The sequence below is a fragment of the Protopterus annectens genome, chromosome 8.part1, assembly GCF_019279795.1.
Source record: "Protopterus annectens isolate FY-2018-M chromosome 8.part1, PAN1.0, whole genome shotgun sequence".
NCBI classification, from domain to species: domain Eukaryota; kingdom Metazoa; phylum Chordata; order Ceratodontiformes; family Protopteridae; genus Protopterus; species Protopterus annectens.
The window spans coordinates 404,414,214-404,442,040 of record NC_056742.1 but is presented as its reverse complement, the minus strand read 5'-3'; the positions used below and the strand labels follow the sequence as shown (position 1 = coordinate 404,442,040).

The 27,827-nt window shown below is 38.2% G+C and overlaps 1 protein-coding gene across 4 annotated transcripts in view; it reads left to right on the top strand.

Moving 5' to 3' along the window:
- ZNF423 (zinc finger protein 423) overlaps positions 1 to 27,827 on the top strand; it is a 1,297,648-nt gene that overhangs the window by 274,569 nt on the left and 995,252 nt on the right. For all 4 annotated transcript variants that reach the window (XM_044081972.1, XM_044081969.1, XM_044081970.1 and 1 more), the window contains exon 2: positions 27,075 to 27,134. In XM_044081972.1, the coding sequence (XP_043937907.1) occupies positions 27,075 to 27,134 (60 nt within the window). The remainder of the gene's footprint in view (positions 1 to 27,074; positions 27,135 to 27,827) is intronic.

Here is a 27,827-nt window from a genome sequence, read left to right as displayed (position 1 = left end):
TACTACTGTGTTTTTTTTTTAAGTGGTTTGCTTTGATCTTGTGGATGTGAATACATGCACTTTTGTCTGTGTTCTACATACAGCCACGTATAGTGGGCAGGCTAGTATAGGCTGTCTAGAGGGAATGGAATTGTAGCTTGGTGACCAACTTTGTGATTTCTGGCCGTGTGACCCCCCGTTAGACTTCTCCAATTGCATTAACTGGGGCGATGTGCATTGACAATCGGCTGATAGCAAAGCTTCTCATAGTATGTGGTAGAGGGTAGGGTTAAGTAACTGAAAACCATGGGAAAAAGAAAGGAATAATACGTGTTTTAAAGGTGAACAGGCTGTGCTCTGTGCTGGAAGACAAGAAGTAATGAATGAGAAGAACGCAGTTGCATCTATTGTTTTTTACCTGTGCTTTATAGGTGGCTTGTGAGATCAAGATAGGCTATTCATCAGACCATGATAGAACAAATAGATTCACTGACACTGGCTTAAATGGGTGTTTCCTTAGAAAACACCCTTTTAGGTCAAATGCTTGGATTCAGTGAGCCAATATCAATTGTCCCCACTATATCAAAACCTTTACATGAAGCAAACATTCTTGCTGCACATAATTAACATGTGCAGGGTGTTGTTAAATTAGGCAATATGACTTTTGCTATTGAAACTATGCATGATCTAGCCTGATATTTAAAGCTGTTTATGAAAGGCATTTCTGAGGCACAGGGTACACTTTGCCCACTGATGACATGAGGGTGAGGATGAGAGTCATCGTTATTACAGTTGTGAAGGGAATGAAGTGCTTATACCACTACAATATGGGGACACCAGAAGGAAGGGCATTAGAAAGCCTATAGAGAACTGTATAATTATAGTTAGGATAGACTGTCTTATACGTAGATTAAACTGTGTAAAATTAACTCTAGTTTCATGCAGTGCAGACATAAACCATCAAAAATATAATTCATCTCTTTTTCAGCTTTAGGTGCCTTTACATGAAAGACACTAGGACAAAGCATACTTGTCTGGCAGTACAGCCATACCCTGCCTTACATTCTTATTCAGTCTTTAATGGTACAAGGCACTGGAAGCAAGTTATCACTATGGGTGCATGGTCAAACTCCATGCTGTAGAATTGCAGTCGTTATAACCTTGTCAAAGAGAAAATTGCTAAGACAGACCGTGCATACTTTATTACTTCAAATTATTCCCCCTTTTCTAAGGTACAGAGATGTTTCAGCTAGTGTATATATAAGTAACAGGGAAGTGAGGAGCATTTTTGGAATTTTTATGCTATTTTTTCTAAACTGAAGTTAATATTTCAAAATGTTAGCACTTGTACTATTGGGTCTCATAGTTCTGGTATGGAGCTGCTAATGCATGTCACTCCTTTTATACTGTGTGGGCTAACCAGAGTAACTGGTGACTGAGGAGTCCAACAGCAGAGAATGCCTGACATGTAGGTAAATGGTTTGAATTTAAACCTGCCTCATAATTTTGGGCAGTGATTACTCCATGGCAGTGCGAACACTGGCTCAAGATGATTGTCACTGAAGTGCCACCCTGACCCCTTATGCAAAAATGGGAAAAAGGTTTTGGATGGATGGATGGATTACTCTGCTGGTTTGGAGTCTGGTGTAGGATAACCCATGAAGGTTTGTGAAATTCTAAATTTGCATGTATTAAATGAGGAATTACAAAATCCTCCTTTTGGAGTCTGTAAATCTGCAAAACCTTTGCAAGACTGGGACATTGCCTTCCCATGAGTGTAAATTGTTTTGGAATCCAGGCCATGCAATGGTAAGTGGCAGTATGTAGTACGTAGTAAAACAGTTTGCATGCAGAACAGAATGAGTACTGCATATTGGTGTACTTCAAGTAAAAACATTAGTGCTATCAGACATTGACCTAAAACAGTTCTGCTGTTGTAAATTAGAAAACATCAGTTCCTCACTTTGCAGCAGATGAAATGCACCATGAACTGTGATGATAGTGCTGTCTGATATAATTTACTAAAGTCTAAATGGGCATAAAAATCATCTCTTTTCTTAGAGTGATGTGATGAAATTTGCCACATTAAATATAATTATTTCTTCACAGTGGATTTTCCCTAATGATGTTTATATACAATGTAAACTATAAATGTGTGTGTGTGTGTGTATATTTATATAATATATATATATATAGTAGCAGCGCTATATATATATATAGTAGCAGCGCTTTACATTGAAAATTCAATATTTAGACTGGTAGTGGGGAGATATCTATGCACATTAAATGCTCAGTACATTGAAATATACTATAATTGACTCACGTTTAGCCAACTGTAGCATAGCATTGGGGTTTTGCCTTTGGTTGCAGCTGTGCAATAGTGACCTCTGAGTATATTAAGTATTTTTTTTTGTTAGTGATTGCAAAAGGAAACTCTCTGTGATCAGTAGTGATTTTGGATTTAGGCATTTCAATTGGTTGTGCAGTCATTTTTATTTTTCAAGATATTGAGAATTGGCAAAATAGTTAATTGATATTTCTGAATGATACACATACCTACAAATATCTATAATATGATGACACATATTTTCTTCATACTGTTATCCATGTTGAAAACGTTTAAGTTAAATTTGCCCCACTGAGTAACAGAAGCAGGCTTTAAAATGGGTGTTGGTGTTCATTTATTATACTACAAGTGGTCACTGTGCCATAACTCCATCATTTGTGATAGAAGTTACATTACTTAACCAAAGTTCACTCAGCCATGGGAGTAATATACGTGGTCATGTGCTGAACCCACTGAAACTCAGCAGATCAAGATTCAGTGTCTTTCCCCACATCAGTGCAACCTTGGAGGTAGATTACATACATTCCTCTAAAGAAACTAAATTTTGTGAATGTTTTCATTCATATAAACACAGAACTTCTTTAGACTTTCACATATTATCTTGAAAATATGAAAAAGTGTTCTATTATTTTAGATAAAAGGACTTACAGATGTTTGTTTCTTCTAAAGAATAAAACCTCTTAATTTTGTAATCTTATTTCCCATTTCTACGATTTTTATTTTTTCCATAACATATGTCTGTTATCACATGGTCATTAAGGTTACTGTTTTATTTTTGCTGTTTCTGTATACGTTCACGTATTTTTATTACAGATACATTTTCACAGATGCTTTTGGTTATATTTTATTATTTTAGCAAATAGTGGCAGCTAAGTTGTTCCTCTACTCCAGCAGGAGGCTTTATAAATTGTATCCAGCTCTTGGCTAAATTACTTGTCTCTCTAGATGCGCCAACATAAAAAATGGAATACATATATGGAGGACTGCATTTGGTATGTTGGCCTACAGTGATGTCTGCAAACTTCTAGCCATTTATTTTGTTTGATAGAAGAAAACAAACAAGGGGCTCAACCGTCAAGACTTTAATGAAATAAAATGCAGATGTGATAAAAACAGCAAAGCTTTTGAGTAAAAGCAACTCTTTGCCAGTACTAGCATACTCAAAAGCTTTGGTGTTTTAATCATTTCTACATTTTATTTTTTTATAGTCTTGATGGTTGAGCCCCTTGTTTGTTCTTCTGAGGAGTGTATTTGTAATGTGTTTGGTTCATTTAGACACTACGGAGAGTTTTGTTTTTGGTATTCTGTTTGATACTGTTGATTGTTGAGAAGTGACCGCATCTGCCACATTAAATATAAGTGTTTGTACTCTGTGGCTTTTTAAATCACACTGAATAATCCAGTAAATATAAGGGTGACTAACTCAAGTGTGTGAAAACTTTCATATTACAGTATACTCAGCAGCACTTTGTAACGCCTCATGGCTGCTTTAGTAAAGCACAGTAACGTCACTATACCCAGAAAACTCTGCTGTCTGCTCTGCTCCATAGATCAAATTATCGTCTCTCTGTCTTGTGTATTGTGATAAGTAGTAAAGACTAATGGAACAATTCTACCACATTAAATCTTTATTTTTGTTGTATGTAAGAGTCAAAATTACTTTACAAACATTTCCTAAATGAACTAATCAAGGCATTCTATAATTTTCTGCCTTTTTACATTATTGGTTGTTTAAAAAGGAGCAGTTGATTCCATTCTTATAAATTACTCTGATTTCTAGAGTGTTTCTCATTTAGTCCATTCTCACAATTCGTCCAATGCCAGGGTCATTGTTTTACTTGAAGTGACAAGTCTTCATCCAGTCTTTTGGTGAACAACCAGTGTAATTGTTGTTCATTTCTATTAGTAATTCCTTTTGTTCGTATGGTTTCTTTTTAAACATGAGCCTTAGTTCTCATACAGTGCTTTTTGAGAAGAGATCTGTAATCGGTCCTATTTTGGTAATGTCTGAGGCTGAAGGCCAAGTACTTCACCTCTACAATAAGTTATTGTTTGTGCATTAAGACCATGCTCACTTTGCTTAATTAAAATGTGATTTTTTTTTTGATGAGACAAAGTTATTGGAGCTGAATGACTTCAGCCATTTGTGGAGTACAAAAAAGAACTGTCTGCCTTGACTGGCAACATACTACCACCGCACTTCTGTAGTTGAGTAGTGATATTCTATTGTGGCATATAAAAATAATAATATTTTGGGGTCTGGTAATCCACGAAGATATTTTAAGCAACTGAGACTGTTGAGTGATCTGCTGGAGGCCATAATTATGTTACAAATGTTTTACCAGCATGGTTTAAAATTTGGCAACTTGTTCTACTTCAGGTTTTTAAATATTCTGTGCATATACATTATTTGTGGGAGTTTTAATTTTCCTTCAGTTCATACTCTGACAGCTCTTAAAATAGCTGGAAAATATATGAATAATTTGTAGAGATAGAGAAAAAGCTGAATAAGACAGAAGGTAGGGTTGCTAAGAATAAACTGCATAATAACAAAAGTTCCAGTTTGCAACTGTTGTTGCCGTGGTGCTTGCATATGAGATGCAGTGAAGGTAGGCATCACGTGTAGCAAAACAAAAACAGATTTAAAATATTTAATAACTGTTATTCTTTAGTTTATATACATTCATAAAAATTATGTTAACAGATTTTAAGTAAATTGAATGAACCCAGAAAAAATGGTGGATTGTGCTCTTAGACGGTTCCAGATTAACCTAAAAACATTCTACAAATTCATCTACTGGTATGACTCGGTTGCTTCAGTTTTGCAGAATTCTGAGGGGGGAAGGGTTGTGGTTGTAATGGAATAAATAAATAAATAAATAATTATAAAAATAATTTATATATGTATTTATTTAGCCTGTATTCTTATCAGCTGCATATTGAGTCTGGAGTTCCAGAGATCTACAAGGCCAGATTTTTTTTTTATTCTGAAGAACTTTGAGTTATCCTAGATGACTGAGTGGGTATCTACAAATGTACTCTGTAATTCACTGGCATGGTCAGCCTGGAGAAAAGAGGTGTGGCCTGATGGGAGGTACTGACAATGCATGCCCAACTCAGTGGTCTTGGAATATCTATGGAATCTGTGAAATTTTAAGTAAATCCATATCAAATGCATTATGATTATAATTGCATTCTTTTCTCTGGCTGTAGGCAAATTTTAATGTATAAACTAAGGTTATTTATCATTCAGTTTTAAGATCTATTTGCAACACTTCTTAAAGAATGGACGGTTGTTTAATGTACTTTTGTTTGGAGACTCCATCTATTTGGTAAAATTAAATAACATTTATTATATAGATGCACAAACTGTATAACAGGTAGCTGCCATATTGTATTATTAAGTTATTTAAATACTGTATTGCTAAAAATATTCATGTTAGTTAGCATTTGGTTTGAGCCATTCCTGTTATGAAGAATAGATCTTGTTTTTCATTGTGTTTTAAATATTTTTATTGTTCAGGTATTTATGTCTGTCTACATGATAGTTTGTTTTTGTTTAAAAAATCACAACTTTTTTTTAAATTGTTTCCAGGGATTAATTAATAAAATGAAGTGAAATGACAAGCTACGCTATATGAGATCTTGGCATCTGTATACATAATGGGCTACCAAGTTTTGTTTTTGACCTGGTGAGACCTCTTCTTCTTGTGTTCCCAGTACTGCACATTTTCCTTACTGCTTTTTAATTATCTGTTATGGTTGCTTCCAGGTCCCTTTCTGCATTTGTTGTTGTTACTTCTTTCAGAGTTATTGCTGCAGTGGTGGTGCTGGGGTAGCATTGTCGCCTCACAGTAAGACGCTGTCCGGTTCGATTCTCAGCTAGAGCGTCTTCTGCGTGGAGACATGCGTGAATGGGCGTACCTTCGTTGAAGGTTGTGCTTCAGGGCTGGTAACTCGGTATGTAAAAATCAACTACCAATCATTAGCTGACCGGAGTTCTGCTGTGGCGACCCCTAACCCCTAAAAGCCGAAAGACACAACAACAACTTCTTTCAGAGTTATTGCTTTTCAAATGCATTATTTTCTTTTATTTTTCTTCTCAGTAAAGGAGATGTAGAGGAGACTAACAGTCATTCTGTGTAACATTGTTTAATTGGCAAAAAAGACAAAACTTTTCCTTTGAGGCCTTCTTCAACATTACTAATAAATAGCATGGACTAAAAACAGCAGGTGCTACTTCTGCTTTCTTTTGGTACCATTACTGGTCACCATCCTTTCACCTGAGTGCACTCAGTTTAATGTGACTCTCTGCATCTTATTGCGTAAGTAGCATTTTACCTCTGTTTCCACCCTTGGAGCAATTTTGAGTTTTCTTGATGCATTTCTTAACCTGTTGTATAGTATAGTACTCTGACTCACAGGCTACATTCCCACCTTCTTTTTGAGCTAGTATAGTGATTATTCAGTATGAGTTTGTTTGTATATCAAGACCTTCTAGCTTTGAAACCACATTGCCTTAGATTGTATACTGTTTTGGCTTCCATAGTTTCTCCAATTCTTTTCTGCACAGTTTTCCCATGATTTTTCCTATCACTGAGGTCAAACTGACAGTTTTATAGGTTTCAGTCCCCATCTTTCTCTCCTTATTTTGTAGGGAAATTTCATATGGCTTCCTTTAATTTTCAATAGTTTTACCTTTCTTCCACTCTTTATTAATTCCCTAGGTTGTCTTAAGAAATCTACAGCAAATACCATCAGGCTTAAGTGTTTGTGTACCTTCAACTATTTGTGTTACTTCCAAGACCTTTTCTTTAGTGAAAGTATTGGGATCGATTTCTTTATCCTGGCATGTTGGATCTGATAAATCCTCTATTTCCCATTGTGAATATTAATTTGAAGTATTTATTTTCTTTTACTTAATGTATAATTACTGAGGTAGCACATTGACCCACTAGAAAACTGTTTCAGACACAGCCTAGTGCCATAACTAACATGAACAAGAAGACAACGAAATATGCAATCCAGAATAGAAGTATAATTTCATGTGTGACAAGTTGTTGATAAAGACTTGACAATATGTAGAGGATTGCACCCACAACCAACTTGTATTTGAGACTTGGAGGTGAATCTTGACCTCCATGTTAAGAACACATAGTAAGAGTTATGATCGGAAATACTTGATCATAATTCTTTGTAGTGCATGGAGCTTTATCTGCACCATGTACTACCAGTTGCAGAAAAAAAAGGAATAAAACACTTGGCAAGTGATTTATAATTTTTAAAGGCATAAAAGGCTTGGAGCTGCCACAGACAGCTGGCAATAGTGAAGTGTGCCTCTACGGAAACAATTGCTTTAAAAACTGTTAGAAGCTTCGCTCTGCTACACTTTGTCTAAACGTGAGGCAGAGAGAAGCATGTAACAGCGTCTAAAGCTGCTTGGTTCTATTGATGTTCTTTAATAGTCAACTCTACTATGCTCTAGTGTGAGACTAGAGTTTAACAGAATTTAGTGGTGTTTAACAAAAGGAAAAGGTTTTCTAACTGGTTGTCCTCCTCTCTTCTGAAATCCTCCTGAATTGGCATATTTGATATCCCTCACTTCTGTGCCACCACTCCATTGTTCCCTTTTCCTAAGAGCATTCCTATCATAACAGTTTAACTGGATTGTCTTTGTTTCACATTTTTTGTACAAGTGGAAAGTACCTGTTAGGGGTAATAGTCTTAGAATATGAATGAGTGGCATTGTTGTAAAGTTTGCTTAGTTATGTTTATAAGAAATCTGTTTTTTTTTACTTATGTTTTCTTTGAGATCATTATATTTATTACAAAATGGAAAATAAGTTAAGTAGAATATAGGCAGCCTTAAAAAATTAATTGCACAGACAGTGTCAGCTGGTGGTAAGGTCAACAGAGGGCTGCACCATTGTTTAACATATTACTTTTCTGCTACAACTCCTCTCCAACACTAACGTTAATCTTGAAATATTGCCTTCTTCTTATGATTAGAAGACTTATTCCCGAGATAAAAAAATGAAGCAATGATGAAGTAGAAAAATAGATTAAAAAATGTTTTGAGCATGATTTATAGTTAGTTTTGTGCTAGGCCATGATTTACCTCTGCTAGACAGTCATAGTTTTTAATGAATCGTTAATCATGGCAGGCAGCCTGACGCACTAAGGGAGACCAGCATGGGAACAGAGCCTGAACTGTTGATTTCATATTGTTTGTACTGCTGACTTGGGTCACCTCTAAAACTGGCATTTGATGTTCCGTGGTCATCCCTTTCTGGTTAATCTAGTAGACCTACAACTTGGGCCTGACTGATGATGTGTACATGCAAGTTTAGACTTCCTTATGCTTTCCCCATGTCCACTTCATTTGAATGATGTCCAGCAGGCTTCTTGAGTTTGCTGTGTACAAACGTTAAGGTAGTGATTAAAACAGTGGGTAGTTTTACTTATCTGCCTTATGTGCAAGGACATATTGTGATTATGCATTAATTGTGTAAGTGAACTGTTTCAGACATCCTTTTTATTCATTAACCCAAACCAAACCCAAAGAATGACAATGAAGAGGCATTTGTTTTTGTTGTAGATTAATATTATATCAACATAATGTTGAAAGCCAGTGAAGCACTTTGCAAGTTCTGTCGCATAATGTTGAATAAAAAAAGTATGGTATGAAATTGCTACATTACAACAGTAACCGAAGTATGTTATTAGTATAGTATGCGTCATGGTAAGCTGTGGGGAGTCTGGTAATACAAAGGCTAGTCCCACAGACTTTGTAAATCGTACACAATGGACTGTGTACTTTGGTACATAGTATGACCATTGTACGGCTGCTGAGTAGGGCTATGGTGGTGTGTGTGGTGAAACTGCAAACATGCATCAGTGTTTATGGAAGTGCACACCATACACCTCTAGTCTGTATCTTGCTGCTTCTGTGTGAAGTTCCAGGGAACATGATTCTCTGTGTAGTACTTCATTTGGACAGGGGTTTGACATAGCTGTGTTCTGGACAAGACATGCATTCACATTTGAGTGCAGTAGTCATAAGGAGCTGCATAAGTTCACAGCAGAGTCTGTTGGCAGTGTAATCCACTTGGGTTGTGAAGGTGATTTTGTGGTCTTAGAGCAAGCACATATACCCAGGATAAAATGATACGCATTGCATGAAAGCCAGTTCTGACATAGCTGAGAAGAGAACCTTGCTCATATAACTGTCTGTGATGCTTTATAAGTCTGGACTACAGATTCATACATAATCCAACATTTCCTTTTTTGCATCAAGTATCTTTTTTACATCACCTCCGTCCACAAACTAAATGACTCCCAAGCCATGGCCTCTGCAGCAATACATTTATTAATCTTTGCCTTATTTCTTTATCTATTTGTTTACTTACTTGCTTTTAAGCATAGTATCTGTGGTGTAGGGTTAGCACTACTGCCTCACACAGTCCTTGGGTCTTCAGTTAATTTCCTCTTGGGGTTCCCTGTGTGCAGAGTTCCCTTGTTCCTGAGCATGCCCACACCATATCTAAGAATGAATACATAGCTTGCAGGCCATTTGTGTTGCTGTAATAAACAGCACCTCCTGCACCCATGGACATTGTATAGAGCAGGGTGTGTCTATGTTATGTGCCCTGTTACATACTGCAACACTCCTGTTCCTCCCAGTGCCATGTCTTAGCAGAGGGGATCAGCATGCCTTTAAGGTGTTAGCAACTGGTGTACAGCTCTGATTCTGACTCCCATGTCTAGTCACTGCAGAGGATGAGAAGCCTTCCATATGAGGCTTAATACCCCATATTGTGGTTGACTCTGACTCTCGCCCTTTGTCCTGCTTATTATGCTTATCATTATGTGTGTCTCTGTCTTATTCAGGGTCAGCCTTAGGTCAAATGGTGCCCTAGGCAAAAGCGCTCCATAGTACCCCCCCCCCCACCAGCTGGTGCCCCCATCCTGGTCTATTCACACCATCCAGATTACTGGAAAAGTACCCCTGCTAGAGCGGTACCCTAGGCGGCTGCCTAGTTGGCCTATGCCTAAGGCCGGTTATGGTCTCATTGTACCAGTTCATTACAGCTATTGTTTTGTTGTCTTGCTGTGGTGGTACACACCTAAGTCTTCTGATGTGGTCATCTGCTTATGTTGGATACTGGGAATGCACCAAGGCTGTGCTATACTCAGTCCTTCATTTTGCTTTATAAACCCAACTTAGTATGTGTCTAGGTCTCCACACCCTAGATTTACCCTGCCACAGTCTTGTACCTAAGGCATATGCCATCCATCACATGACTTCTCTCATGCAAAAATATATTGATTGTAAAATTGTTCCAGGATATACATTCCTGTCTTCTCTGTGGATTTCACTTGAAAGTACATCGGTTTTGTAATCCCGCCTCCGTTACTGGTAATTCTTAATCTCATTGTTACATGTCCACGACTTTGATATTGGATGAAAAGGAAATAAAAAAATGTTAATGAGCTTAGTTAAGAAGCACACATGAAAAACCTAAACTTTCTAATATTTACTAGCATTTAATATATAAATCAACACTAGTATGTTTTTTCGGTGGTTTTATCTCTTGCACTCCAATTATGACAATTCCACCCTCACTTAGTAAGGGTAACTTAATATGCATTTTCCAAGGGTTCAGTACTTTGGAAAAAATGATTTAAAAAGTATTCTCTGTCACACACACGCTCTTATTACAACTTTGAAGTAAGTTTATTTAGTTAGTTAGTAGGGGGCATAGCTGAAACAGTCAGTTTGTATTTTATGAAACTTCAGTATGGTAAGATTAAGCTACTGTTGCTTAAATTACACTTTTTCACTGAAATTATGAAAAAAAATGAGCTAAAATTAAAGACGCTGGTATTTTGAGAGCAAACCTCTCTCCCCAAGCAAAGCCTCCAATATCCCCTTATTTTATTTCAAAACGTAGTGGTAGTATACACATTTTTTGTATGGCGCTACTGTGAAGTTTTCATGTTGCTGTTCTATTTATTTTACTTTTTGACATTCTTTTGTGTTCAACTGTGTATGGAGTATTGATTTAGTGAACTCCATAATACAAAGAAAACAAAATGATGTTTAATTATTTAGTACTTAAGTCTTCATTAGATTATAACCCATATTAAAAAAAAAACAGGTATTTTTTTAGTACTTAATGTGTGTGTGCCATGTACTTGTATGGATAAAATCTTTGTTTCAGTAGTGTATAGTCAGCATTTTAAATCTGCAGAATTACTGTTGTTCAAATTTGCAAAATTACTTTTTGCAGTCTGAGTGAGTATTTTCATATATATCTTTATTCAGACTGAAGGAGTACTGCAAAAAAAAAAAAAAAAAATACTGAATTTCCAAGTTTCGTTTTGCACATGACATGGAAACAGCATATTTTTTGATAAGTCAGCAATTATTGGCTAAAAGTAGAGGAATGGTCTAGTGATTTTGCCAAAGTCTGTGCGATATTTCATTGTGTCACTGTCTTGCATGTTTGTGTCATTCCCTTGTGTCCATATATGTTTGCATTCCTTAGTACCTGCTTATCAATACTTCCTGTACTCATTTGATTACATATAAGCCTAAATCACGTGAACTGTATTCAAACACATTTCGTAGTCAAGCAAACTGCTTAACGTCATCAGGGAACTTTTCTTAGTGCAATATTCCCTCCTGTTATTCATTTTTATGTTTCCCCTTCTTGTTAATTTCCATGTGTCTTTTTTTTTTTTTTTTTATATTGATGAGATTATGATCTAGGACTAAAGCTATTTCTGTACAACTCAGTTTAGCTGTTCCCATTAGGACCTTGAACCAGCGTCATGTCTCCTCTTCCCCTTCCTTCTAATCACTAGTTGCCTTGGCTACAGTACCTCCTGATAGCCTTCATGCAGAATTCTTTAAACATGAAACATCTGTGTTTGCCTCTGTGCCATCTCCTGCTTGTTTTTCTGTTTTCTGAGTGAGGAACTGAAGAAAAATGAACACTGTACTCCCAAGTATGGCCTTGTTAAGATCCATTAGGTCAAATAACTGCTCATTCTTTCTTTCTGCTATAATGATGTTTTACTGATATAGCTTAGTGCCCTTTTCACTTAGTGCATGCCTTGTTACATGATCCTGACTGATTTAGAAGGCCATCAGTGACCGCAAAATCAGCAGCACTTCCTGTTTCAAGGTGCAAGTTTCCACCCTCTGCCATCCTTTATTTTTCAGAAGGGCTGTTTCTATCCCTCAGCTATCACCATTTATCTATCCAAATACATTTTTAACACTTTGTTTCATCTTTTCTTATTTCACTGTTATATTTTGCCTTTGCACCTACTCTTAGTTACTCTTTTTTTATATACTATGTATGGGGGTAATCATGCATTTGATTTACCTCTCTCATTCCCACTGCTTCCTACTTTCCTCTGTCATCCCCGCACCAGTCAACTCCAATGTCTACTCCTCTCACCTTAACTTCCTTTGTAAATATGCTTCTACACACCTCAGCACTGTTCTTGATCTAGTATGTCCTATATTATTAACCCAATGTCTTTCGACTGTATTACATTATCATTATGTATATTTGTTTCATATTGCAACATTGTATTGAGCCTCTTATCCATACTATTTGTGCTTGTTTTGTTATTGCTTCTTGCATTTTAATTTCATTGTACAATACTGTCTTTCTATTGCCACCGAATCGGATTGCACCTGAAAAATGTTTTCTGACCAGTGCACTTACCTGGTAAACAAATGGTAAATAAATAAATGGTATTGTCTTTCTGCCTTCTATTTTGATTTCCCCTTGTATATCCTATGGAAACTTACACTCTCCAACCTCTGTACTATACAGCAAGTTCATTATAATTTGCTGTATATAAACTTGTGGCCGCGGTGGTGCAGTGGTTAGCATTGTCGCCTCACAGCAAGAGGTTCTCTGGTTTGATTATTGACTGGGGTGCCTTCTGTGCAGAGTCTGCATGTCCTCTCTGCAGTCATTTGGGTTTTCTCGGAGTGCTGCAGTTTCATCCTACCTGCCAAAGATATGCAGTAGGTGGATTGGAAACTGTAAATTGGCCATAGGTGATAATGTGTGTGTCAGTGAGTGGTGCGAATGAACTACTGCAGCAGGGCTAGCCATCCAGTAGTGTAAACCTTGGCTTGAGATGATTGTCACTGCAGGAGTGACACTCCGACCCCATGTGCAAAATGGGAAAAGGGGTTGAGGATGGACAAATGCTCCTTGATGCATTGCTTAATTTCTTGTTGCTGCATTTCAGATGTTAGACTATGCACCAGGTTTTATTTTTCTCATTTTATATTTCCTGGTTCCCTTATTTTTGTGCTTCTGTCTTGTCTGCTTACCATTTGTAAATAATTACTGTGGCCTATGTTATCTTAAGGCTGCCAGTGAGCATGTGAAAGAGGACTTAGAAGTATGTGTGTCTGCATGCAGCAGAAAGGGCTGGATTGATGCATTTTGTTGTTTAATTCTTTCATGCTGTAACTACTAATCCCACCCATTTGTTCCCCTCTACTGGGGTGAGAGCTGATCACATCAAGCCTGTCATCCAGGCAGCCATTGGGGGATTTTCTCATGCTGCTCAATCCCACTTCCTTGACCGCTAACATATGTGTCTAAAAAAGCAAGGGCCTGCTATGCCTTCCCTGAAGCAGAGTCATGCTTCTACGCAAATGTGATGATGACTACACACATATTTCCCGGTTCATAGACTTGAGTTGCTGTAGTATCGCCCACTAACTGGTGTCAGAAATGCAATAGACTGGACTGCATCCACAAAAACATAGCCAAGCCAATGTTAGCTACTTAGCCCCCCTTATCCACCCCACTTTTACTGGCCTGCTTCTCTAGCATTTGAGTTGGTTTTTGGTCTTTGGCTGGCTGAGTTATATTCAGGGCTTTTCACATGCACTCTGTGGAGTTGCCTGTAATCTATTTCATTTTTTTGCATGCAAACTTTTGACATAAATGTGGAAAACTCGCAGTAGGAAAATCATTTAAACTGGACTATGTGATGAGAACTGCTTTACTGACTATGTTGCTTTACCCTTGTCCTGTAAACCTCCCCCAAGTCTGTTGTAGCCACACCCAGCTTCTATCATCTCTTGCAGTAATGCCTGTAGGGCATGGAGTTAAACATTTTGCTGAAACTTATGTGAATCAGATCGGGAATTTGGCTTTTGTTCAAGACCCAAAGGAGCCTATAAAGAAGAACATGATTATGCTGTCCAAAGTTTTCTGCAAATGTGTTTCAGTCTCCTGAAATGAATCATGTTACATGTAGTCCATGAATTACCATTTTAGTGGAGACCTATTCAAATTTTTGGTTTGAGTACTGTATTACTAACATGCCTGCTTTCCCCTCTCTCCTCCCAGTGGGACAAGGTGTTCCACAAGGATCCATTCTTGGTCCCTTACTATTTTTCCATATTTACCAATAACCTCCACTCGGCTACCCAACAAACTAATATAGTACAGTATGCTGATGACACCACCCTTATTTGCTCAGCCCCCCCCTCTCTACAATTACTCCAAGACAGAACCCAGGAAGCCTTCACTACTATAGAAAAATGGCTAAATCCTTCCAAACTCATACTAAACCCATCTAAGACCCAACTCATGATCTTCCACCCATCCAGAACTTTCACCCCTACCTAGCCATTCTAAATAACATCCTCCAACAATACCCTTATCACACCAGTAACTCAAGCCAAGCTACTAGGTGCAACCATTGACCAAAACATAAAATTCAACAAACGTATAGCACTAACAATTGCCAAAGTTCATAAAAAACTAGGTTGACTCTACCACTGCAAGAGCTTCCTCACACAGGAATCCCGAATTACTATTTTTCATACCCATCTACTCTCCACCTTACTGTATGCTTCCCCAGTTCTAACTAACTTAAACAAATCTGACCTTCTGAAACTATCTGCTACAATAAAATCTCAAAATTGCAACCAATGCTAAGTTTCGTTCTTACCATTGCCTCTCCCTAAGACAACCAGGATGGTTAGAACTCCCTAACCTACTAAAATACAATCAACTTCTCCTGACCCATCAGCTGCTATACCAACCAAATAAAATACCTGCCCTTTCTGGTCTGCTCACCTTCCATAATACTGAGCGTCAACTAATATCTTCCAATACCACCCTACTGACTGTTACCAATTGCTTACATAGCTCAGGCCAATCTCTTTATTCCTATGCAGTTGCAAAGGCCTGGAACTCTCTACCCCCTGACATTAGATGTCTAAATAGTAAACATACTTTAAATCCCTACTAAAAGATTTCCTATTCAAAACTTGGTTATGTTCCTGTACAGAACCAAACTAATTTCACCTCTTCCTGACTTTCAGCATCCCTAGATCACAGGTGTACTGTGTAGTTTCACTTAGTGCATAGTACTGTGAACCAGGTATTTAGGCCACAATTCTAGTTATGATGTCTAGTTTATGACCCTGTTTGTCTATGGAAACTTCTTTTTGAATTTATGTTCAAGCAATTATATATTTGTTGTATAATATATTTTGTTTCTCAGTATTCTAACCACTGTATGCTGCATCATTTGCAAAACTCTGATTTTACTCCTTTTATATTTTCTATGCTCTTTGTACAAAATAGCTATGTTTATATAATTTTTTATTATTTTTTATAATTTTTTACTATGCATCTGGAGCTTTTTCTCCCTGGGCCTCTGCTGAAAACAGTCACCTTGTGTCCAGTTGGACTAACCCGGTAAACAAATGGAATATAAATAAAATATTTCTTGCCATATTTATCCCAACTTCCAAAAGTATAATTTAATTAATTGAAAAAGTGGGCTATGAATGATATCTTTATCCCCATAGGTCGGCAAAAACAATGTTTCTTATGGTGCGGCATTTTGTAGCAGTTGCTGTATAAAGAGCAGAAAAGGAGAATTTGCAGAAAAAAAATCTTTAGCCAAAATTTGTCTATTATGGCAACTGTTTTCTTAGTGGCGTCTGATATTTAGTATAGGTTCATAGGTAGGTACTAGGCTATTGGTCCGAGGGCCAAAGCAAGCCTAGCCAACAGTGTATTGGCTTCCTCCACCCATTTATTGTTAAATTCCTGCCCTTCTATCGAGCAGTGCCCCAGACATAATCCCAGGGGTGAACTTCCTATCACCCATCCACTTATCAAGGTTTTTCTTGAATAATGCTAATGATGAGCTCTGCTTGATGTGGATGGGAATTTTGTTCCAGAGCATGGGAAGTCTCTGGGACAAGAATCTATCCCACCAGCATGTCCTATTTATTTTGTGGTGAGGTTTAGGTCCCTAGAGCATGTGGCTCGGGGAGATTGGGATTTCTTCAAGTGGCGCATGTCCAGCAATTCCGGGTTTGACATAGCTTTGTATGTCAGACAGAGGTCTCCTCGGGGTAAGCGGTATGTGACCGAGTAGAGTTTGAGTTTCTTGAGCCGGTCGGCATAGGTCAATTGTTTGAGGCCAGCAATCCTCTTGGTGAGGTACTTTTGGGGCCCCTCGAGTTGTTGTAGGTGTCTTGTGAGGTACATCCCAAATGGGGCATTGTATTCAATGAGGGGTCTGATAAGTGATGAGTAGAGGGAACGATGACTTCCTTATTTCTAGATGCAAACCCTTTTGTTATTAGGTGGGTCATGTAGAAAGATTTTCTGACCACTGTGGCAATGTGGTTATCAAAGGAGAGGTTACTATCCACTTGGGTCCCAAGGTCTCTTATCACACTTTCTGTGTTAAGTGAACTTCCCCTATTTGTTAATTCATGGGTACCGTGTTTTTACCAAAGGGGATAACAATGCATTTAGCTTGAGGCCATGATGTTGACACCAGGTGTCTGTCTCGGTGAGGCCCTTTGGCAGGATGTCTACATCAGCAGGGGAATCGATAATGGCACCTAGTTTGCAGTTGTCTGCTAACTTGGTTAGCCATAGGCCCTTGGTGCTTGCTTGTACTTCAGAGAAGTATATACCAAACAGGAGGGGTCCCAAGACTGAACTCTGGGGTACACCACTTGTCACTGGTTTGGAGTCAGATCTGGTGTCTGCAACTCTTACCGTGTGGGTTCTGCCTGTGAGCCAGTTGGCCACCCATCTCGTGACGTAAAGGTTTATGTTAAAGTTGATGAGTTTATCTAAGATTCCTAAGTGAGGGATAGTGTCTAAGGCTTTAGCGATGTCCAGATAGGCTGTGTAGACTACCTTGCCCTCGTCTATCGCCATAGTAACTGTTTCAAAGAAGTCTACCAGGTTTAGGAGACATGATCTACCTTTTACAAATCCGAATTGGGTAGTATCCAGAGTTTGGAGGTTACCAATGTCTTTGTTTATGAGTTCCATGATGACACGCTCCATGGCCTTGCAAACCAGGCTTGTCAGGCTAATAGGTCTATAGTTCCTGGGGTCTGTAGTGGTTCCTCCTTTGTGGAGTGGGATAACTGTTGCTGTGTGCCATTCTGTGGGCACATAGCCTGTGGTGAGGCTTTGATTGAACATGGATTTTAGGTGGGGGGCTAGTTCAATTTGGAGTTCATGTAAGGCGCAGCCTGGGATGTTGTCCGGTCCCATGGATGCTGTTTTTTTGGCTTTAGAGAGTGCCATTTTTACCTGTGTGTTTGTGATTACTGGGGCTTTACAACCATCTGATATAGTTATAGGCCCTTTGGGGGGGTGAGGGGGGAGTAAAGTTTGCACTGATCCTTGGAACCAAAAGGCAATGACAGCAACAACACCAACAAGCACACGACCAGAGATATCACCAGGAACCGGATAATTTGTAGAAAACTCAGCTTTAATTTAATTTAACTTCACAAATAAAATGTGCACAAAGGATGGTTTAAAATCACAATACAGTCAAGCGCTTTCGCCCGGGCTCTCCCAGGCTTTATCAAGACAGTGTTACACTCAATGTGCATTCAATTTATACATTTGCCACCCCAATAGCCAATTATACAATTATTTAATTAGTGTAGTCTCCTTAATATATAGTTCTCTTTTGTTTAAAGATACATACTTGATGTTAGCAACAGTTGCAAAAACAGAACTTGGAAAATAAATAAGTGGCAGCAAAAACATCTTATAAAAAACTTCTTAGTTGATTTCTGCCATCATTGCTTTTTTGAAATAGCATTTCATATCATTCTATTATACATTATGTTATAAGGGTCCCACCATATCTAATTAAAAACTATTTTTAAAAAACGTATTAAAATCCTATTGTGTTAAAGATGCAATAAATATTAAAATTACGTCATGTAAATGTAAACATAAATATGAATATAGTTGTATCTATAAATATAAATATATATATAAAATGTTTAAAAAAAGGGGGATTATAAGAGGACAGTTAATAAGAGCATCAAGAATTTGTAGCACTGATATGTTATACCAGAAGGAATGTGAATATTTAAGAAATCTTTTTATGGAAAAAGGATACACAAACAATATGTTTGAGGTTATATTTAATGAAATTTCCCAAAAAAGATCCACACAGTTTTCCCCTTTACTAGGTGTTACAACTACCCAACAATATACCAGCAAGATAAGTAAGGACAAAATAGAAAATTTACCTTTTCTATACACATATAACAGAAACAGTGCGGACATTGAGGGCATTATAACCAAATGTTGGCCAGTTCTTTCTATTAATGAAGATCTGAAGAAAAACATCGCAAGTAAACCACACTTTGTTAGAAGAAGGGAGTGCAATCTTAAAGAATTACTGGAAAAACAAGTACCAACCAGTAATAATGAGAATCATCAGATCAGGGGAACTTACAAATGTAAGACTTGTAGCCAATGTTGTTATATTCTAGACAATAAAGGCATTTATTTAAAATCCAGAAGCATGAATTTGTTCCCATCAGGGCACTTCAATTGCAATTCAAGAGGTGTAGTTTACCTGGGAATCTGCCAACACTGCATGAGTTTTTATGTGGGAAAAACAGAAAGGGTTTTAAAAAGAAGAGTGTACGAACATATGTATGAAATTAAAAATAAGAAAGAATCTAATGCATTTTACAAGCACTCTTTGAATTGTGATAACATGAGTTTGAAATTTTTAGTCCTTGAACAGGTTTCTATTAATGTAAGAGGGGGGGACTGGGAAGCATCCCTGGAATATAAAGAACTGTTGTGGCAAATAAAATTGAATGCCACAAGACCACCAGGGCTTAATGATGCAATCAGTATCAGCAGTGCTCTTAAGTTACGTAGGGCCAAATTATAGAAAGTATTTTAAACAATTATGACACACAACAAAGATGCTAAGGTTTTGTTGAATGCACTCTTCACAAACTGGTCATTTCCACTATGGTATGGCCATTAAAACTAATGTGGAAGGATTTAGGTGTTGGAAATGCTTAATACAGTCCAAACAAAGTGGATTTAAATTATTTATAAGTAAGATTTTAATGCATTACAGTTTTGATATGAATGTATAAATTTTTAAAAAATAAGATGTATTGATTATTAAACTCAATATTGTGATTTATAAATCCATTAAGATCTATTAATTTTAAGAATTTTAAAGTTAAACATTTTATATATATATTTATATTTATAGATACAACTATATTCATATTTATGTTTACATTTACATGACGTAATTTTAATATTTATTGCATCTTTAACACAATAGGATTTTAATAAGTTTTTTAAAAATAGTTTTTAATTAGATATGGTGGGACCCTTATAACATAATGTATAATAGAATGATATGAAATGCTATTTCAAAAAAGCAATGATGGCAGAAATCAACTAAGAAGTTTTTTATAAGATGTTTTTGCTGCCACTTATTTATTTTCCAAGTTCTGTTTTTGCAACTGTTGCTAACATCAAGTATGTATCTTTAAACAAAAGAGAACTATATATTAAGGAGACCACACTAATTAAATAATTGTATAATTGGCTATTGGGGTGGCAAATGTATAAATTGAATGCACATTGAGTGTAACACTGTCTTGATAAAGCCTGGGAGAGCCCGGGCGAAAGCGCTTGACTGTATTGTGATTTTAAACCATCCTTTGTGCACATTTTATTTGTGAAGTTAAATTAAATTAAACCTGAGTTTTCTACAAATTATCCGGTTCCTGGTGATATCTCTGGTCGTGTGCTTGTTGGTAAAGTTTGCACTGAACCTATCTGCCAATATGTTGGCAATATCAGTTGTCTCTGTATATTATGTGCCGTTCTGTTGTAGCTCGGTGCAGATCTGGGGGTTGCCATGGAGGTTCTTGACATTGCTAAAGAATGCATTGTGGTTGTCTATGGAATCCGTGGCAATTTTTCTTTCAAAATTAGCTTTGGAGGATTTTATGAGGGATCTTAGTTTCTTACTGAGGCCCGTCAGTGAGTTCCTCCATACCTGGGTTTTACTCTCTTTTGCAACAGTTTCTTCCTTCTGTTGTAGAGTTTGTTAATGGCAGGGGGGTCACCAAATCAGCTTCCTTTTTTTGGAGGATAGCTTCTTGGTTTTGTTGGGGATAGCACGATCCATGCACTCATGCAGGTGCTTTTAGAGTGCATTTGTGTAGGATTCAGCAAATGTGACTATACTGACTGTGTTATCCATCTGCAGGAGCATCGTGAAGTTCGCTTTGGAGAAATTTTTTACAATGGTTTCCTTGTGTGGGGGTGGGGTCGGGATGTGGATATCTAGGGTGATTAGTTGATGGTCTGATCTAACAAGCGAGGAGTTGATCTTGAGTATTGAGGACCGGTCACCCATGTTGGTGATGACCAGGTCCAGAATATTGTTGCCCCTGGTGGAGGTGTTGACTAGTTGATCCAGGACGTTAGAGTTAATAAATTCCAGGAATCGTTGAGTAAGGGGGTTATTACAAGAGTAGTTTTCCCAGTTTATGTTAGGGTAGTTGAAATCACCCATTATTATGGTGTTTGGTTGGACCCTCATTTTTTCCAATGTCTCCAGGAACAAGGAATGAGGGTCGTGGGACATGGTGGGGGATCTATAACAAGCTACAATTTGGAATGCATTTTTGCCCTGGGTTAGTTGTACTTGGATGATTTCAGAGGCATCATGTTTTGCAACTAAACTGGAGGTGTGGATGTCCTTGATAAATATGGACACACCTACGCCCTTCGTGTTTCGGGCTGGGTTTTGTGGCCGAAACATGTGGTATGAATTATAATCTGGTAGTGCTGGGGTGCTCTCGGGAGCCTTGAACCAAGTCTCAGTCACTGCACAGATATTGATGTTCTCTATTTTGAGGAGTGCCTCGAGTGAGTGCATTTTGAGGTTTAGACTCCTAGCATTGAGTAACATTGCCCTCAGTTTTTTGTTACTTGTAGTTCTTATGATGGTGGGTTTGTTTTTTGAGCCTTGCCTAAAAAAGGCACTATAGGGGCAGCACGAGCCTTGCCCAATATCCTGAATCCCAGGGGTGACAGGTGCAGGCCATCTCTGGTGAAGCATTGTGGCCTGTCAAGCATGTCATCCCAGGCAGACAGATACTGGATGCCCTGTGAATGACACCAGAAGCTTAGCCAATTGTTGAAGTTGATCATCTTATCCTTGTACTGTGGTATCATTTTTGGTGAAGGCAGGATGCTACTCAGGGCTAGGGTCATACCTGCCTGGGCTACAAGATCGGAGAGCTCTTCCAGGTCTCTTTTCATGTAGTCCAGGGAGGTACATCTCAGGTCATTTACACCAGTATGGACTATGACAGAGTCATATTTGTACTTGCCTTGTAGTGACCTGAGTGCATGCGTTATGTGGCGGATTCTGGCACCCGACAAGCAGCTGACAGTAACCTTCTCTTTGTCCAGCCTGGTGAGTGGGACATCGGTGTGCCTGACTATAGAGTCACCTATCACTAGTGTGTTGGGTATGTTGTTTTGCCTTATGGGCTGTGGTTGTGCGGCACACCGAGTTTGTGGGCTATGTGTTGTTTGGGGTGTGTTGGTGGGAGGAGGTTGCTTGTGTGTCTGCTTTGGAGGTCTCTGTTGCCTAGGCAAGTTTAGATTTTTAATCAGAGCCTCCGTCTATGTCTTGGTGTTTCTGTGTGTGGGGTTTGGAGGTGTTGGTTTAGTTGGTCTATGTGTTGTGAGTGGGGTGTTGCGAGATGTTACCTTCTCCTCATGACTGTCTGTTCCAGTCTTGGTTGGAGAGAGCTTTGCCTCTAGATTGGCTGTATAAGTGCATCTCTCACAAGTGTTAGTGTTTGGTGGTAGGAGGAGAGAGTTGTCTGTGTACATGAGGCAGTTGTAGCATTGCCTCAAGATGCCCAGGCTCAGGCTCATCAGGTAGGCTGGAGAGTACACCGGGATCTGTCTCTTGGTCATGCCTGAATTAGTAGGGAAGAATAAAGACTATTCCCTTCCGGCAGATGCGGGGGTTAAGTGTTTAGTACTGCAGTAGATTTAAAACAAGTGCTGGGCTGAAATGTACGGGTCTGAGTGTTTTAGGCTGAAAGATTGACAAGTTATAAGGGAAAATCTGAAGAGCAGACTTTGTGGAGCTGGGGATGGTTAACCCCAGCTAACCAGCACTGCACCATGCACAAAAATGGGTTTTCATAGCAGGAAGATAAAAGGGATAGAAATTAGCCCAAAATGGCCAATAAACTACAAATTCTGAGCTGAAAACCACTCCTCCAGGGACAGATAGGCTGCTCAAAGCTCCCCACTCTCACTGGTGAACAGAGAAACTTCCTTCTATCCAAGTAAGGCATGGGCCAACACAGAAACTACAATACCGTCCTGGATTCAGCAAACTCTGACAACTGGACTCTACTAGCTTTAAAAAGGCAGGAAACAAGCATAGGATAGCTTTTTTTTTTTTTTTTTTTTTTTTTTTTTTTTTTTTTTTGTTAAGACAAAATAAACACTTTAAAGCACAGAAAAATGGCTATCACACTTGAGTGTGTAGCCTACAACAGTTAAAACAGTTTAAGTGCTCAAAAAATGAATTTAAAGTGCAAACAGTAAGTAAGTACAATTAAACAGTTGCAAAAGGCTTTTTAGTATTCAATAAATGCTAGAAACTGAGCGTTTAGGTGGAATTAGCAATTTCTAACAAGAAACAAGCCAAAAAGGTACTTAAAGCAAACCAAAGTCTCTCTTTTCTCTTTCTGCTGCTGTAGGACTCTGCAGATCACCTGAGCAGGTTCTTGCTGAGCTGATTCAAGTGCAAAAAATGTGCAAAAGCAGGTTTTTATAGCAGGAAGATAAAAGGGATAGAGATTAGCCCAAAATGGCCAATAAACTACAAATTCTGAGCAGAAAACCACTCCTCCAGGGACAGATAGGCTGCTCAAAGCTTCCCACTCTCACTGGTGAACAGAGAAACTTCCTTCTATCCAAGTAAGGCATGGGCCAACACAGAAACTACAATACAGCCCTGGATTCAGCAAACTCTGAAAACTGGACTCTCCTAGCTTCAGAAAGGCGGGAAACAAGTATCGGATAGCTTTTTTTTGTTTTTTTAAGAAATGAAGGCAGTTAAGACAAAATAAACACTTTAAAGCACAGAAAAACGGTTATCGCACTTGAGTGTGTAGCCTACAACAGTTAAAACAGTTTAAATCAAAACCAAAGCTCAAATAGCACCTTGGCTAACAAAAGACACCATATCCAAAATTAAACTTAGAAATAAAGCATGGGATAAATGGCGTGCTTCCAAATCACCCCGAGACCGCATCTACTTCCAACAACTAAGGAATGAAACAAAAAAATACATTTTACTTGACAAAAAGAACTATTACTGTCAACTACAACATAAACACCAAAAAAAACCCCAAAAGTTTTGGGCTGGTCTAAATAATCTTCTATATCCAGGCAAATCCTCCACTCCTACCCCAGCAGACCTAAGTGATAAACACCCAGAAGAAGTGGCCAATACCTTCAACACTTTCTTCATCGATATTATCAAATCCTTAGCCAACCTACAAACTACCACCTACTCCTATGTTCCTATGGCAGGTTCCATCCCGATGACTATGACCTCCTTTAACCTACAACCTGTACCCACATCCTATATTCGATCCTTACTGAAGAAATTAAAACCAACCACCCTCTCTGCAGACCTCCTTCCTGCTGACTATTTACAAAAAGCGGCTGACGTCATAGCCTATCCCATCTCAATATTAATTAATCGTACCATAACAGAATCTGTAATCCCCTCTATATGGAATATCTCCTATGTAATCCCTCTCCACAAAGGTGGCCCATCCACTGACCTGTCAAATTATAGGCCAATAGCCATATTATCGCCACTAGCCAAAATCATGGAAAAATGTATTCACAAACAACTTGTACACTACCTAACCCATAATAATCTTCTATCTAGTTCACAACATGGTTTCAGGCCCAAGCATAGTACCACTACTGCCCTACTCTCCTTCACTGACACTATAAACCATAACCGAAACAAAAAATTTCGTCAGCACTCTTTTTGGACCTATCAAAGGCCTTTGATATGGTCAACCACCAATTACTGCAGGATACCCTAAAAACTTTCTACTTAGATAATAAAGTCTTGGATTGGTTTCATGCCTATCTCTCTAATAGGCAACAAGCTGTTCTCTGGCAAAATAAACTCTCCAGTCTCTTACCCAACACCATAGGGGTCCCCCAAGGTTCTATACTGGGACCTCTTCTCTTTTCCATTTTTATTAATGATCTCTACAAAGTCATCCCCGAGACCTCCTGTATTCAGTATGCAGATGACTCAACATTAATCTGCTCAGACAAATCGTCAGTTAATCTACTTTCCAAAACCCAAGCCTGCTTCACTGCAGTTGAAAACTGGCTGTTAGGACGCAAATTGATTCTCAACCCAAAAAAAACCAAACTTCTACTCTTCCACCCTACTCATAAAACTACTCCCATACCCTTTACAGTACAATCCAATAATGGGACTATTCTCTTCCCCGACTCCCACACCAAACTACTAGGCGTTACCATAGATAATAAACTTAGATTTGACGTACACATCAATCAAACTATTAAAACTGTAAATAAGAAATTAGGGTACCTTTATAGAATAAAATCCTGCCTGTCTCCCATGGCAAAAGTGGCCATTGCCAGATCACATCTTCTATCTACCCTCTTATATGCTTCCCCTATTCTCACTAACCTTAACAAAACTGAACTGAATAAACTATCTTGTTGCTACAATCATATTGCCAGATTTGCTACTGGCATGCCCTATAAAACCCACCACTGCAACAACCTACATAACCTAGGCTGGATAGAACTACCAAACATACTCCAGCAAAACCAACTAATAGTAGCATTTAAAATTCTCAATCAACCTGACAACATCCCTGCTCTGAAGGAGTTAATCACCCCCTATTCAAACCTAAATAGTCTGCGCTCAGCAAACAGGTTACTTGTACAAACAGTCAAATCCCATAACTCAGGGGGCGACTCTCTGTTTTCCAACGCCATCGGTAAAATATGGAACTCCCTTCCTCCTCAACTCACCAATATCACCTCCCAAAATACATTCAAGAAAGGCCTCTTCTCCCACTTTACATCCCATTGGCTCTGTCAGTGCTCAACACCAGACTAACCCCCACTTCTTTTCAATTTCTTTACCAATAATGGACCACCTAAATATAATATAGCCATGGTCTCTCTCTGATTCTAACATTAATAAGGTGTTTCTCCAAATGTATTTGAATACTTTAGAATGTCTTTTTGCTCTTTTGTATTATCTATGAAAAGATTGCTAGCCTCCTAATATGAATGTAACTGTTGTTTTTGGAGCTTTTCTCCCCGGGCCTCCGCTGAAAATGGACATATATCCAGTCGGACTATCCCGGTCAACAAATGTAAAATAAAATAAAATAAAATAAAATAAAATATAAATAAATAAATAAATGCTCAAACAAACAAATTTAAAGTGCAAACAGTAAGTAAGTACAACTAAACAGTTGCAAAATGTGTTTTAGTATTAAATAAATGCTAGAAACCAAGCGTTTAGGCGGAATTAGCAATTTCTAATAAGAAACAATCCAAAAAAGTGCTTAAATCAAACCAAAGTCTCTCTTTTCTCTTTCTGCTGCTGTTGTACTCTGCAGATCACCTGAGCAGGTTCTTGCTGAGCTGATACAAGCACAAAAAATGCACAAAAGTGAGTTTTTATAGCAGGAAGATAAAAGGGATAGAACTCTTCAGATCACCTGGGCAGGTACTTGCTGAGCTGATACAAGTGCAAAAAATGCACAAAAGCGGGTTTTTATAGCAGGAAGATAAAAGGGATAGAAATTAAACACAATGTATTTTGGTAGAGAGAGAATGAGCGTGCGGGTATGCTACATTGTATCTGTTTGCTGAAACAAGCTGACTGCATACTGATTTTGCAAGTTACCTGGAAACCTGCTGAGCGGAGGACTGTCTCATGCTTAATTTAGACTGCACATTATCTAGTGGCAGCCATACACAGTGCAATTCAAAAGACGATATACAGGATCGAGGGTAGTTGGCACAGAATATGATCAGGCCCACAGAGAGGTTAATTTCCATGGCAACAGGCAGAACTTTATGAGTGAGTAGTTATCCTCTCAGGTAGAAGTAATCTATTTCAGTAATTCATGTAAAATGCTGACAGGCAGAAGTAATCTATTTCAGTAATTAAAGTAGAATGCTGAGATCAGTGGCCTCTGTAACTTATGTAAACTGTACTTGAATGCTGTAAAGTCCTTTGTACGTATTATAACATAAAACTTTTTTTTTCCTTCTTTTAGTTGAAGAGGGTGCATCTTCAGAATTTGCCACAAACTGGGATTTGTCAGCTGCTCAGTCAGGTAATCTTGTTGACATTTCTTCACATCTTCAAATTGTTAACTGTCAATATGCTTTTCTTTTTATAAACAATTGTTGCTTCAGTAGCACTAAAGATTGTACAGTAACATGAGCCACAACTTCCATTCTGTGTAGTCATTAAAGTGTATCACTTGCCAAGTATGTTCTTCAGGGAGATGTTTTTTATCCTAATGGACTTAACTGCCTTCAGCACCACTTTTACAAGCAATAGCTCTGGAATTCCCTAAAACATGCATAGTTGAGTTTTGCTTTCTTTACTATCAGTTCATGTTCGCATAATTTGTTTCTTTGAGGAATGTCCATCAGTTAATTTATTTATGTATTTATAATAAAGTTCTTAACTTGCCTTCATCCAGACACCTGAGCAGGAGCCTTAATGGTTAGAAGACACAACTTTTTGTGACACTACTCCACCATAGCCCAAATGGAACAGTGGACCAAAGTGTACTATTGTTTCATGTCCAGTGACATGAGTTCTGGTCTGAGCTGATGTGGATTAAAAAAAAAAAAAGTCAGGCATTTTAAATAAGAGTTCTCAAGAAGCTTTTGTATCTTTCCCATATGAAGGGTGTATTGGCCCCATTTGCTCAGTGAAGGTAGAGCAATGTAAAACAATTCACCTTGAGAATTACTGCTTCCCACTTGGCTTGTGTTATGTCCAAAGCAGGCAGAAA